General features: G+C 41.1%; 1 protein-coding gene across 2 annotated transcripts in view; it reads right to left on the bottom strand.

Annotated features, from left to right (window-relative positions):
• DLG2 (discs large MAGUK scaffold protein 2) overlaps nucleotides 1-15,397 on the bottom strand; it is a 1,162,532-nt gene that overhangs the window by 194,190 nt on the left and 952,945 nt on the right. For both annotated transcript variants that reach the window (XM_070942955.1, XM_070942956.1), the window contains 2 exons: nucleotides 10,993-11,061; nucleotides 1,840-1,996 (listed from right to left, as the gene is read on the bottom strand). In XM_070942955.1, the coding sequence (XP_070799056.1) occupies nucleotides 1,840-1,996; nucleotides 10,993-11,061 (226 nt within the window). The remainder of the gene's footprint in view (nucleotides 1-1,839; nucleotides 1,997-10,992; nucleotides 11,062-15,397) is intronic.

The following is a 15,397-nucleotide window of genomic DNA, read 5'->3' as shown; positions in this document are numbered from 1 at the left end:
AGCTCTCCAAACACGACAAACCCGCTGAAGTGAACTCAAAAGATTCCTTTATTAGGAGTGCCGGCAGCTGCGGCAACGCAGGCTAACAAGTCCGTCCGGTAGAGGTTGTCTGCCACATCTATTCATCTCCGCCCCCTGCCTTTTATCCCCAGAGCTAGGGGTAGGGCTTCGTTAGCAGCGGTGGCTCTTCCGTCCCAAGGATCAGCCCATAGATTTCCACTGCTCTCCTCTCCTCTACCTTCTGTGCAGCTGCATCAGGCACTGGACCCAGCTGTTCCTCCTCTTCTTCATCAGCCACCTCCAGACCTGGGGGCTGTTGACTCTCCCTCTGAGGGCTGATGGATAGCTCAGGCTACGCCTCTGTCTCTCTCTCTCTCTGCCAGCTCCATTCCCTCTTCCCCTTCAGAGCTCTCAGGTTGCCTTGATGCCGACCCTGACTCCCACGCCTCCTCCTCCTCCTCTGATTCGGCAGCTGGAGGGGCCGGCGGCTGACAGGCCACAACAAAGCCACTGGTTTGCAAATACCTCAACTTACAACAGTTCACTTAGTGACAGTTACAACATAACTGGAAAAAAGTGTGAAATTTTTCACACTTACGACCTTTCCTATGGGGCCACCCTAGAAACAGCAAAGGACTGGCCCACAGTGCCTCTGCTAGCAAAAATGGAGCTCGGGAGGGAGGACCATGTGCGAGTGGCCCTCCTGAGCTCCATTTTCGCTGGCAGAGGGTTGCAGGAGGCCGTCACAGCTGAAAACGGAGCTTGGGAGCCTGTTTTCGCTGGCAGAGTGCTCGGGCCACCACAGGTGCCCCGACATGAGTAACGTTGAGCTGGCCACACCCCTCACCCCCTCAAGGTCAAACACAACCCTGATGCGGCCCTCAATGAAATAGAGTTTTACACCCCTGGTATATGAACAAAAACACTCCTGAATTAAATATTTGGCTTAGAAGTCTCAAGAAAGAAAAGTAAGGAAGGAAGGAAGGAAGGAAGGAAGGAAGGAAGGAAGGAAGGAAGGAAGGAAGGAAAGAAAGAAAGAAAGAAAGAAAGAAAGAAAGAAAGAAAGAAAGAAAGAAAGAAAGAAAGAAAGAAAGAAAGAAAGAAAGAAAGGTGTCAGAGTGTTTACAGCTTGACTACTATTTTGAGACAACCCAGGAGCAAAATACAGGACACAGAGGTTGTGTCATTACAAACAGTGGTTTATATATAAGACTTCTATATACAGGCAACCAATCAATCTTCAACTCTACACGGAGAGCTACAATGTAGATAGAATAGGACAAGGAGAGAGAGAGAGAGAGACACCCTCTAATGGTCTTCCTTATACAGACAGCTTCTTAAAGGGGCAATAACCGTGCTGACTCATCCTAATTATCATCTCGGTTTACAGTCTTACAGCAGCTGGTCATCTATTAAATCATCATTACCTTAACAAAAAGAAAGGAAGGAAGGAAGGAAGGAAGGAAGGAAGGAAGGAAGGAAGGAAGGAAGGAGGAAGGAAGGACAAAGGAAGGAAGGAAAGAAACAGAAAGAAAGAAATAAGAAAGAAAAGAAAGAAAAGAAAGAAAAAAGAAAGAAGAAAAAAAGAGGAAGAAAGGAAGAAAGGAAGGAAGGAAGGAAAAAGAAAGAAAGAAGAAAGAAAGAAAAGAGAAGAGAAAGAAAAGAAAGAAAAGAAAGGAAGGAAGGAAAGAAAGAAAGAAGGAAGGAAGGAAGGAAGGAAGGAAGGAAGGAAAGGAAAGGAAAGAAGAAAAGAAAAGAAAAGAAAAGAAAAGAAAAGAAAAGAAAAGAAAAGAAAAGAAAAGAAAAGAAAAGAAGAAGAGACAGTTTGCAATTACTTACAGACAAAATTTGGTCTCCCCTCTGCAGTTCCCCACTGAGGTCAGCCGGCCCACCTGCTAGGATGAAGGAGACAAAGATGCCTTCCCTGTCTTCTCCTCCTACAATGTTAAAACCAAGCCCCGTTGAGCCCTTATGCAAGACAACCTTCCGAGGCTCCCTGTGAAAAGAAAAAGAGAATTGCTCACCTACTCATATGTCCTAGGCAAAATATATGCCATTAAACAGTCCCCCCTCGCCCCCCAAAAAAAATTCTTTTCAGAACAATATCCCTCCGGCCAATTTAGAATAATAGAATAACAGAGTTGGAAGGGACCTTGGAGGTCTTCTAGTCCAACCCTCTGCTTAGGCAGGAAACCCTACACCACTTCAGACAAATGGTTATCCAACATCCTCTTAAGAACTTCCAGTGTTGGAGCATTCACAACTTCTGAAGGCAAGTTGTTCCACTGATGAATTGTTCTCACTGTCAGGAAATTCCTCCTTAGTTCTAGGATGCTTCTCTCCTTGATTAGTTTCCACCCATTGCTTCTTGTCCTGCCCTCAGGTGCTTTGGAGAAGAGCTTGACTCCCTCTTCTTTGTGGAAGCCCCTGAGATATCGGAAGACTGCTATCATGTCTCCCCTAATCCTTCTTTTCATCAAACTAGACATACCCAGTTCCTGCAACCGTTCTTCATATGTTTTAGCCTCCGGTCCCCTAATCATCTTTGTTGCTCTTTTCTGCACTCTTCCTAGAGTCTCCACATCTTTCTTACATCGTGGCGACCAAAACTGGATGCCGTATTCCAAGTGCGGCCTTCCCAAGGCCTTATAAAGTGGTATTAACACTTCACGTGATCTTGATTCTATTTCACCCTTTGTAAACCCGCCACAGCTTATTTCAATTCTAGGGAGTCCTTGACTTACAACGGTTCATTTAATGACCGTTCAACGTTAACAAGGGCACTGACAAAGAAGTGACCCACGACCTTTTCTCACACTTACAACCGCTGCAGCCTCCCAGATGGTCACCGGATCCCAAGTCAGACGCTTGGCAACGGACTCGTATTTTATAACGGTTGCGGTATTCCTCCCGGTCGCGCGATCCCCTTTTGCGACCCTCCTGGCGAGCAAAGCCAACGTGGGAAGCCAGATTCGCTTAACGACGGTGTTACGAACTGCAGCGATTCACTTGATCAATGTGGCTAGAAAAGTCGTAAAATGAGGCAAACCTCGCTTAACAACAGTTCTCACTTAGCAACAGAAATTTGGGGCTCGATTGTGGTCCTACGTCGACGGCTCCCTGTACCATCCTACAGGTCATCCTTGACTTCTGACCACAAGTGAGCTCAAAATTTCCGTTGCTAAGGGAGAACCAGGTTTGCCCCATCTTATGACCTTTTTCGCCATGGCTGTTAAGCGAATCACTCCAGTTAAGTGAAACATGCAGTTGTTCTGGCTTCCCCCATTGACTTTGCTTGACAGATGCTCCCAAGGAAGGTTGCAAATGATCTTCACTGCCACCACAATAAACACATCCCGATTTGCATGCACCCCAAGTTTGATCATGCGGCCATGGGGATGCTGCAACGGTCACAAGTATGAGAACTGGTCGTAAGTCACTCCTTTCCGCAATTGTCGTTACTGTTCAGGTATCATCAGCAGATGATGAGAACGTGCATTTTTTTCAGCGCCGTGGCTACTCTGAGCGGTCACTAAATGGATGGCCGTAAGCCGAGGATTGCCTTATGCATTTCCCTATTCATTCCACCAAGCAAACATCGCCAACAATTTAAGAAAAGCCCGAATCTCTTCATTCTGGGCTTCTCCCCGTCATCCTTAAGGCATCCTTCTTGCTTGTTCACTGAGCAAGTAATGGAATAACAGCATGACGGAGTTGAAAAGGGACCTTGGAGGTCTTCTAGTCCAACCTCCTCTCTCCTCTATCATTTCAAGACAAATGGCTCTCTAATCTCTTCTTAACGACCTCCAGATGATTTCAAGGGAAGTTTACCGAGTTTAGAATTCACATTTTATGTTCCAGAGATGCTATTCCAACAGAATAAAGCAGGGGTGTCAAACTCAAAGCTCGGGGACCGGATCCGTCCTAGCGGGTGCTTCAATCCGGCCTGCGGGGTCGGCCTGGAAATATCAAAGGACCGGCCCGCGGTGCCTCTGCCGGCCAAAACGGGCAGTGTGTGGGCCCCCCCTCCGTGGCCCATTTTCGGCCTCCTGCAGCACTCTGCCGGCCAAAACTGGCCATGTGGGGGCCTCGGGAGGTGCCCCATTTTGCCTGGTAAAGTGCTGCAGGAGGCCGTTCAGGCTGAAAATGGGACAGAGGGGGTGCTGGATGCATTTTGGCTGGCAAGGTGCTGCAGGAGGCATCTGTCCTGGCTCCCCACCCCACCCCGGGCCTGTGGAGGAGAACTACAATGCTGATCCGGCCCTCGAAGAAATCTCCTTTGACACCCCTGGAATAAAGCGTATTCTAAGGTGTGCTGAATATCTTTGGGGTTCGTGCCTAACTCAAAAGGTAGATTATAGCTTTTCCCCTTCACACCAAAGCAGGAAAGCTGATCAGAAAGCTCCCATTGGCACCGAGGGAAACATCTGTCTTCCCTTCTCAAAACCGATCGCAGCCTGATGATAACCTTGGCAGAATTACTCTCCCCTCGGCAGCCCTAATCCAAATTTTTCCTCCCTTGCAGAATTAAATTCTGGTTTTTAATTGTGTAATTGTTACCGAGTATAATTGTTAGAGGCAAACTATGGGACGGCTGTACTGAACATGGTGCAAAGATTTTTTCTCTACAGCGACACACCCCTTCCTAGCAATTCATTATTATTATTATTATTATTATTATTATTATTATTATTATTATTATTATTATTATTATTATTTAATCTGTAGTAAGATTCACAGCCTTTGAGGCTGGTTAATAGCTCAGCAGCTCAAGTCCTAACCAAGGATTTAGGAGCTGTTAAGGTATCGTCGGAGGATGTAAGCTGTTCCGAGTAAGGTGGTTTTTTATAGAGTCAAAATATTCAAGTCCGGTAAATTTAGAGTTTCTAAATAGCCTTTAAATAGAGTTTCTAAATATATTATTTTTATTATTATTATTATTATTATTATTATTATTATTATTATTATTATTATTATTTAATCTTTAGTGAGATTCACAGCCTTTGAGGCTGGTTAATAGCTCAGCAGCTCAAGTCCTAACCAAGGATTTAGGAGCTGTTAAGGTATCGTCGGAGGATGTAAGCTGTTCCGAGTAAGGTGGTTTTTTATAGAGTCAAAATATTCAAGTCCGGTAAATTTAGAGTTTCTAAATAGCCTTTAAATAGAGTTTCTAAATATATTATTATTATTATTATTATTATTATTATTATTATTATTATTATTATTATTATTATTATTATTATTATTTAATCTTTAGTGAGATTCACAGCCTTTGAGGCTGGTTAATAGCTCAGCAGCTCGAGTCCTAACCAAGGATTTAGGAGCTGTTAAGGTATCGTCGGAGGATGTAAGCTGTTCCGAGTAAGGTGGTTTTTTATAGAGTCAAAATATTCAAGTCCGGTAAATTTAGAGTTTCTAAATAGCCTTTAAATAGAGTTTCTAAATATATTATTATTATTATTATTATTATTATTATTATTATTATTATTATTATTATTATTTAATCTTTAGTGAGATTCACAGCCTTTGAGGCTGGTTAATAGCTCAGCAGCTCGAGTCCTAACCAAGGATTTAGGAGCTGTTAAGGTATCGTCGGAGGATGTAAGTTGTTCCGAGTAAGGTGGTTTTTTATAGAGTCAAAATATTCAAGTCCGGTAAATTTAGAGTTTCTAAATAGCCTTTAAATAGAGTTTCTAAATATATTATTTTTATTATTATTATTATTATTATTATTATTATTATTATTATTATTATTATTATTATTATTATTTAATCTTTAGTGAGATTCACAGCCTTTGAGGCTGGTTAATAGCTCAGCAGCTCAAGTCCTAACCAAGGATTTAGGAGCTGTTAAGGTATCGTCGGAGGATGTAAGCTGTTCCGAGTAAGGTGGTTTTTTATAGAGTCAAAATATTCAAGTCCGGTAAATTTAGAGTTTCTAAATAGCCTTTAAATAGAGTTTCTAAATATATTATTTTTATTATTATTATTATTATTATTATTATTATTATTATTATTATTATTTAATCTTTAGTGAGATTCACAGCCTTTGAGGCTGGTTAATAGCTCAGCAGCTCGAGTCCTAACCAAGGATTTAGGAGCTGTTAAGGTATCGTCGGAGGATGTAAGCTGTTCCGAGTAAGGTGGTTTTTTATAGAGTCAAAATATTCAAGTCCGGTAAATTTAGAGTTTCTAAATAGCCTTTAAATAGAGTTTCTAAATATATTATTATTATTATTATTATTATTATTATTATTATTATTATTATTATTATTATTATTATTTAATCTTTAGTGAGATTCACAGCCTTTGAGGCTGGTTAATAGCTCAGCAGCTCGAGTCCTAACCAAGGATTTAGGAGCTGTTAAGGTATCGTCGGAGGATGTAAGTTGTTCCGAGTAAGGTGGTTTTTTATAGAGTCAAAATATTCAAGTCCGGTAAATTTAGAGTTTCTAAATAGCCTTTAAATAGAGTTTCTAAATATATTATTTTTATTATTATTATTATTATTATTATTATTATTATTATTATTATTATTATTATTATTATTTAATCTTTAGTGAGATTCACAGCCTTTGAGGCTGGTTAATAGCTCAGCAGCTCAAGTCCTAACCAAGGATTTAGGAGCTGTTAAGGTATCGTCGGAGGATGTAAGCTGTTCCGAGTAAGGTGGTTTTTTATAGAGTCAAAATATTCAAGTCCGGTAAATTTAGAGTTTCTAAATAGCCTTTAAATAGAGTTTCTAAATATATTATTTTTATTATTATTATTATTATTATTATTATTATTATTATTATTATTATTATTATTTAATCTTTAGTGAGATTCACAGCCTTTGAGGCTGGTTAATAGCTCAGCAGCTCGAGTCCTAACCAAGGATTTAGGAGCTGTTAAGGTATCGTCGGAGGATGTAAGCTGTTCCGAGTAAGGTGGTTTTTTATAGAGTCAAAATATTCAAGTCCGGTAAATTTAGAGTTTCTAAATAGCCTTTAAATAGAGTTTCTAAATATATTATTTTTATTATTATTATTATTATTATTATTATTATTATTATTATTATTATTATTATTATTATTATTTAATCTTTAGTGAGATTCACAGCCTTTGAGGCTGGTTAATAGCTCAGCAGCTCGAGTCCTAACCAAGGATTTAGGAGCTGTTAAGGTATCGTCGGAGGATGTAAGCTGTTCCGAGTAAGGTGGTTTTTTATAGAGTCAAAATATTCAAGTCCGGTAAATTTAGAGTTTCTAAATAGCCTTTAAATAGAGTTTCTAAATATATTATTATTATTATTATTATTATTATTATTATTATTATTATTATTATTATTATTATTATTATTATTTAATCTTTAGTGAGATTCACAGCCTTTGAGGCTGGTTAATAGCTCAGCAGCTCGAGTCCTAACCAAGGATTTAGGAGCTGTTAAGGTATCGTCGGAGGATGTAAGTTGTTCCGAGTAAGGTGGTTTTTTATAGAGTCAAAATATTCAAGTCCGGTAAATTTAGAGTTTCTAAATAGCCTTTAAATAGAGTTTCTAAATATATTATTTTTATTATTATTATTATTATTATTATTATTATTATTATTATTATTATTTAATCTTTAGTGAGATTCACAGCCTTTGAGGCTGGTTAATAGCTCAGCAGCTCAAGTCCTAACCAAGGATTTAGGAGCTGTTAAGGTATCGTCGGAGGATGTAAGCTGTTCCGAGTAAGGTGGTTTTTTATAGAGTCAAAATATTCAAGTCCGGTAAATTTAGAGTTTCTAAATAGCCTTTAAATAGAGTTTCTAAATATATTATTTTTATTATTATTATTATTATTATTATTATTATTATTATTATTATTATTATTATTATTATTATTTAATCTTTAGTGAGATTCACAGCCTTTGAGGCTGGTTAATAGCTCAGCAGCTCGAGTCCTAACCAAGGATTTAGGAGCTGTTAAGGTATCGTCGGAGGATGTAAGCTGTTCCGAGTAAGGTGGTTTTTTATAGAGTCAAAATATTCAAGTCCGGTAAATTTAGAGTTTCTAAATAGCCTTTAAATAGAGTTTCTAAATATATTATTTTTATTATTATTATTATTATTATTATTATTATTATTATTATTATTATTATTATTTAATCTTTAGTGAGATTCACAGCCTTTGAGGCTGGTTAATAGCTCAGCAGCTCGAGTCCTAACCAAGGACCTAGGAACTGTTAAGGTATCGTCGGAGGATGTAAGCTGTTCCGAGTAAGGTGGTTTTTTGTAGAGTCAAAATGTTCAAGTCTGGCAAATTTAGAATTTCTAAATAGCGGGGTAGCCCTTTGGGTATTGCTCCGAGGGCTCCAATTACAATCGGGACAACACACAATTTCTTTTTCCACAGTCGCTCAACTTCAATTTGCAAGTCCCGATACTTTGTGATTTTTTCTTGCTGCTTATCTTCAATCCGTGCATCACCAGGTATTATTATCATTATTATTATTATTATTATTATTATTATTATTATTATTATTATTATTATTTAATCTTTAGTGAGATTCCCAGCCGCCCTGAGTCTCCGGAGAAGGGCGGCATATAAATCGAACTAATAAATAAATAAATAAATAAATAAATAAATAAATAAATAAATAAATAAATAAATAAATAAATTAGCAATTTGAAGTGGTGACATCAATTCCACCAGTTCAAAATTACCGTATTTTTCAGAGTATAAGACACACCTTCCCCCCCCCCCAAAAGAGGCTGAAAATTTGGGTGTGTCTTATACTCCTAATGTAGCTTTCTTGAAGCTTTTTTCAGCCCTAACGAGACGCTAACGAGGCACTAGCGAGTGATCTTCCCAGCTTTGCTTGCTCCCTCGACTCTCCGCTGTGCTATAACGAGGCGCTAGTGAGTGAAGTGATCTCCATGCTTTGCTCCAACTCTCAGCTGTTCTTTAGAAGCTTTTTTTCAGCCCTAACTAGGCGCTAGCCGAGTGATGCGATCTCCCCCCGTGCTTTGCCTGCTTTTCTCATTGCTGCTTCCTCTCAGCTGTGCCTTAGAAGCTCTTTTTCTTATCCCCAAGCAGGGTAGGGGTGGGTTCTCCTTACCTTTACTACTGGTTCGCTCGTGCATGCGCAGATAACTTCTGATGACGTCAGGGTCAGTGGACGGAGCCTCCTGCCAGTTTTACTACCGGTTCTATAGAACTGGTCTGAACCGGGGGCAACCCACCACTGAAGCAGGGGATTAAAAAACCAGCAAACTAATGTGCCGAAGCTGACCAGACTAAGGACGCTAGCCAGATGAATACCTGGTAGGGAGATTTTTTTCCCCCCTATTTTCCTCCCCAAAAACTAAGCTGCGTTTTATACTCCGGTGCGTCTTATACTCCGAAAAATACGGTACTCTTATATATTGAACAGCATGGATTGCTATCAAATATTGCCAATTCATGCACAAGGCCAGTAGGAGGAGTTGATAGAAGAGACATTCTCTCAAAGATCAATTCTTGCCTCTCTGATTAATCATTCTATTGTTTATAATTTCATTTTAGTTGATCTTGACTCTTTGTGACTTCAGGAAATATCCTTGTAGGGTTGGGTTTGTTTTTTTAAAAAAAACATTTCTGGAAGTGATTTATAGGAAATTTCCCCTGAAATTCCCAGTCTATCCTATACATTCTAGAGATTGCTGTTTATTATTATTGTTTATAATGCTTGGTGGCAGAGTCAGCCAAATGTCCAGACTGCGTTTGGCATTTTTGTCCATCTATCCAAGGACCTAGGACCTTCCAAGATCAAGCAGATGAGGATGTTTATTATTATTATTATTTTATTTATTTTTATCCCATGTTTATTGCTTTTATAAATAATTCATGATGGAGAATATATCTAATACTCCTTCCGCCTCCTATTTTCTCCACAACAACCCTGTTAGGTTGAGAGACAGTGGTTGGCACAAAGTCACCAGACAGTTTTTCATGCCTAAAACAGGATTAGAACTCACAGTCTCCTGGTGACTGGGCCAAAGTCATCCAGCCAGTTTGATGGCTAAGGAGGGACTAGAACTCACAGTCTCCTGGTCATTGGGCCAAAGTGATCCAACAGCCTTTCATACCTAAGGTTGGACTAGAACTCACAGTCTCCTGGTCATTGGGCCAAAGTCACCCAACAGGCTTTCATACCTAAGGTGGGACTAGAACTCACAGTCTCCTGGTGACTGGGCCAAAGTCATCCAGCTGGTTTCATGCCTAAGGTGGGACTAGAACTCACAGTCTCCTAGTGATTGGGCCAAAGTCACCCAACAGGCTTTCATACCTAAGGTGGGACTAGAACTCACAATCTCCTGGTGACTGGGCCAAAGTCATCCAGCTGGTTTCATGCCTAAGGTGGGACTAGAACTCACAGTCTCCTAGTGATTGGGCCAAAGTCACCCAACAGGCTTTCATACCTAAGGTGGGACTAGAACTCACAGTCTCCTGGTGACTGGGCCAAAGTCATCCAGCTGGTTTCATGCCTAAGGTGGGACTAGAACTCACAGTCTCCTAGTGATTGGGCCAAAGTCACCCAACAGGCTTTCATACCTAAGGTGGGACTAGAACTCACAATCTCCTGGTGATTGGCCCAAAATCAACATTTCTGAATCTCTTTCTTGAATACCAAACAGATTAGGGAGCTATGTACACACTGTCCTGACCTCTTAAAGAAAAGAGGCAGCATATGTGACACAATAAACTATATTAAGGATACAGTCAGTGGTGGGATTCAGCCAGTTCTATCCGGTTTCAACGAACCGGTAGTGGCGATTGCAGGAGGCTCCGCCCACCCGCCCAGTCGTAATGCGCGAGCAATGCACATGCATGCACTCACATTCGCGAACTGGTAGGGAAGGTAAGTGAATCCCACCGCTGGATACAGCGTACATGTAGAGTCAATGGTTATGAATGAAAAAAAAAAAAGCTTAAACAAATGTCAATGGCAAAGGATCCAGACATGATAATATTGGTTCCCCCTTACCCTTCTATTGACATGGTCCTCTGGATATTCACGGTGGGAAGCTGGGTTACAGAACTATGCCTGGAATGACTGCATGGAAAGGAAAAGGGAAAGGAAAAGGGAAAGGGAAAAGGAATTAATAAAAATAGCATGGAGTGATTTTTTTTTTTTTTTTGCGCATGGAGGTTCTTTGAGCTGATTGCGACCAAAGTGGTTGGATCATCTAAAATAGCAGGTAGTTGGAGATCCCATATGGATGCACATGGAATAATTGTGCATCCAATGAGATTGAAGAGAACAAGAAACAAGAAAATAGGGCAATGGCAGTTGAGGTTGAGGCTCTGACATAATGCAAATCAAAGAACTTTTTTGGGGGAAATAGGATATGCATGTTTGATGTATTGATCATGAAAATGGATACCTTTGGATACCTACTTTTCCATCTGGAATGTGCAGAGATGGATTACCAAACATGCCAATTTATGGAATAACCATCCATCCGCCCACTTACCCATCCATCGATCCATCCATCCAACAATTCATCCATCCAACAACTCATCCATCCTTACATCAATTGAGTCACCAATCCATCCACTCACTCACCCACCCATACATGCATCCACTCCTCCATCCATCCATCCACCCACCCACCCACCCACCCATCCATGCATCCATCCTTTCATCCATCCATTCATTCCTCCTGCCATCCTTCCTTCCGTCCATCCACCCATCCACCCACCCACCCAACTACCTATCCATCCATCCATGCATCCATCCACCCATCCATGCATCCATCCTTTCATCCATTCATTCCTCCCTCCATCCTTCCTTCCATCCACCCACCCATCCGTCCATCTATCCATCAACCAATCCACCACACACCCACACATCCATCCATGCAAACATCCACTCCTCCACCCACCCACACATCCATCCATCAACTCACCCATCCTTCCATCAATTTAGCCACTGCTTTAGCCACCTATCCACCCACCCACCCACCCACCCACACATACATACATATATCCACTCCTTCATCCATCCATCCATCCATCCATCCAACAACTCATCCATCCTTACATCAATTTAGTCACTCACCCATGCATACATCCACTCCTCCATCCACCCACCCACCCACCCACCCATCCATCCTTTCACCCATCCATTCATTCCTCCCACCATCCTTCCTTCCGTCCATCCACCCACCCACCCACCCAACTACCTATCCATCCATCCATCCATCCAACCACCTATCCATCCATCCATCCATCCATCCATCCATCCATCCATCCATCCATCCACTCCTCCACCAATTCATGCATGCATACATGTATCCATCCATTCCTCCATTCCTCCATCCATTCTTCCTTCCGTCCATCCACCCACCCTCCCACCCATCCATCCATCCATCCATGCATCCATCCACTCCTCCACCAATTCATGCATGCATACATGTATCCATCCATTCCTCCATTCCTCCATCCATTCTTCCTTCTGTCCATCCACCCACCCTCCCACCCACCCATCCATCCATCCATGCATCCATCCACTCCTCCACCAATTCATGCATGTATACATGTATCCATCAATTCCTCCATCCATTCTTCCTTGCATCCATCCATCCACCCATCCACCCATCCATCAACCCACCTACCATCCATCCATCCATCCATCCATCCATCCATCCATCCACCCACCCACCCACCTACCATCCATCCATGCTTTCTAAAGGAACAAACTGCAATATTTTAGCTCATTCTAACTCTTATTTAGCATTCTGGCCAAACCTCTCCAGCCTGCAAAGTACATGAACGGGAAACCAGTAATAGGGCTGTAGATGAGACTGGGAAGAACAACAAAGCAGCCTAGAAGGAGTGAATAGTAAACCAGTTCCATATTGTTCACTGGAAAATTGGATTTCTCTACCCAGTATAATGATTCAGAATCGAGCTTCAATTGAGGGACATTTTACTTTATCCCTTAATTGTCGTTCGCATTTCAAATACACCATTATCCAGTGGCCAGAAATAAAACAGGCTTGCAACCAAGATAACCCTACAATTTTACCTTGATGGCAAGTATCAATTTATGAATCTTGAATATTTTTAGAGCTTTCAACACTTGAGTTTTCTTTTTTTTTTCTTTTTCTCAAATCACTCCAAAGTGCGGACCGAATATTATAACTACAAGATGAAAAGTATAATGCGCCGCTACTTAGGTCCCATTATACAACGAATCTGCTTTCTGAATGAATTCACATAATAATACATTGAGTCGTACATGAGCTATAGATGCTGGGTTTGTATAACATGCCAAGGCACACACAGGTAGTCCTCGACTTACGACCGCAATTGAGCCCAACATTTCTGCGGCTAAGCAAGACGGTTGTGAAGTGAGCCTTGCCCTATGTTACGACCTTTCTTGCCACCGTTGTTAATTGAATCTCTCTAAGCTAGTCACATGGTTGTTAAGTGAATCTGGCTTCCCCATTGATTTTTGCTGGTCAGAGGTCACAAAAGGGGATTGTGTGACCTCGGGACATGGCGACTGACATGTATGTATGTATGTATGTATGTATGTATGTATGTATGTTTGTTTTTCCTCTAGCCAGGTTTTCCCTACTTAACCAAGGTTTTTCTGCAGCCCTAGCTCAGTAGAATCACATCCACTCGATTCTGGGCTTTTTTCTTTTCTAGCAGCCAGCAAGTTCTTTCTGCTAGGTGGGAGACTTATATAGATCTATTTCTAGCTCGTTTGCTTTCATCAGTAAGCCACACCCACATCTCATGTATCCTCCCTGTAAAGGTATAGTATCTATTTTCTTACTTCTTCGTAGGGTTTATGTGTGTTTTTCCTCTAGCCAGGCACATAAACCCTACGAAGAAGTAAGAAAATAGATACTATACCTTTACAGGGAGGATACATAAGATGTGGGTGTGACTTATTGATGAAAGCAAACGAGCTAGAAATAGATCTATATAGGTCTCCCACCTAGCAGGAAGAACTTGCTGGCTGCTAGAAAAGAAAAAAGCCCAGAATCGAGTGGATGTGTGTGTGTGTGTGTGTGTGTGTGTGTGTGTGTGTGTGTGTGTATACAGGCCAGTTGCCAAGGGTCCGAATGTTGACCCCGTGACCAAATGGGATGCTGCAATGCTTTTAAATGTGGAAAATGGTCGTAAGTCACTCTTTGCAAATGACGTGATAAACTTCAAATGGCCGCTCAACCAATGGTTGTAAGGCGAGGACTACCTGAACACATAAAACAAATTATGTTTAACACTCATTGAAACCGGCATGAGCAAATGACTGAAACTTACCTGATGGAGCATGTTGTGTGAATTTCACAACAAAAAACTTCTAGGCTGTGTTTACCCCAGCATGCTAGGCTAAAATGTGGGTGATTCCTTCGGAGTATTATATATTCTATCAGCCCAGGCTGTATGATTGTGTATGGTTCAAGAGATATATGAATGCAGGTCGTTCGATTCCATAAATATCGGTTGTAAAAACTACAAATTGATGTGTTGTGTGCACATAGCTATAAATTACCGTATTTTTCAGAGTATAAGATGCTCCGGACTATAAAACACATCTACCTTTTTTGGGGAGGAAAACAAGAAAAAAATTTTTGCCCCTGCCTCCCAGCAATTTGCCTCCTTGCAGCAAACAGCAAACAGCCTGTTTCAGTTTCAGTTTCATTTTCAGCGCAGCCTGATTAGCACAAGAAAAAAAAAATCTGCCTCTGCCTCCCAGCAATTTGCCCCCTTGCAGCAAACAGCAAACAGCGGAGGCCAAAAAGGTAGCGATAGGCAATCCCTGCAGCCTGAAACAGCTGCTTGTGCTGATCAGGCTGTGCTGAAGCTGAAACTGAAATGAGCTGTTTGCTGCAAGGAGGCAAATTGCTGGGAGGCAGAGGCTAAAGGATGGGGGCCGGTGGGTGGGTGGGGCTACATTCGGTGTATAAGACACACCCAAATTTTCACCCTCTTTTAGGGGGGAAAAAGTGTGTCTTATACTCCGAAAAATACGGTACTTTTATGCAAGAGGACTAACCTGGAATTCCTATCTAAGACAGATTTCTTTTGATGAAGAGAGAAAAATTAATAACATACAGTGGTACCCTGGTACTCAACTGTTTTGAAACTCATCGAATTTGGTATTCAACGCATTTCAACGTGAAAAGTTTTGTCCCGGTACTCATCCTTTGTTTAGTACTCAATGCACAAACTAGAAGTTGAAGGTGTCGGCTGCCTTGTGACTCACTTCATTATTCCGTATGGAAAAAATCTGTTTAGAACTCACCATTTTTGGTACTCGTCATGCCTTCTTTACCAGTATTTTGGTAAAAGTCAAACTGGACTTCTGGTGGCTACATGGAGATGCTCATGTTGCTATAGAGCATGGAATAGAATAATAAAGTTGGAAG

The sequence above is a fragment of the Pituophis catenifer genome, unplaced genomic scaffold (genome assembly GCF_029215685.1).
Source record: "Pituophis catenifer annectens isolate HBS135680 unplaced genomic scaffold, rPitCat1.0.hap2 SCAF_4, whole genome shotgun sequence".
Taxonomy (NCBI): domain Eukaryota; kingdom Metazoa; phylum Chordata; class Lepidosauria; order Squamata; family Colubridae; genus Pituophis; species Pituophis catenifer.
The sequence above is the reverse complement of the archived record's forward strand: the minus strand, read 5'-3'. Positions and strand labels throughout refer to the sequence as shown.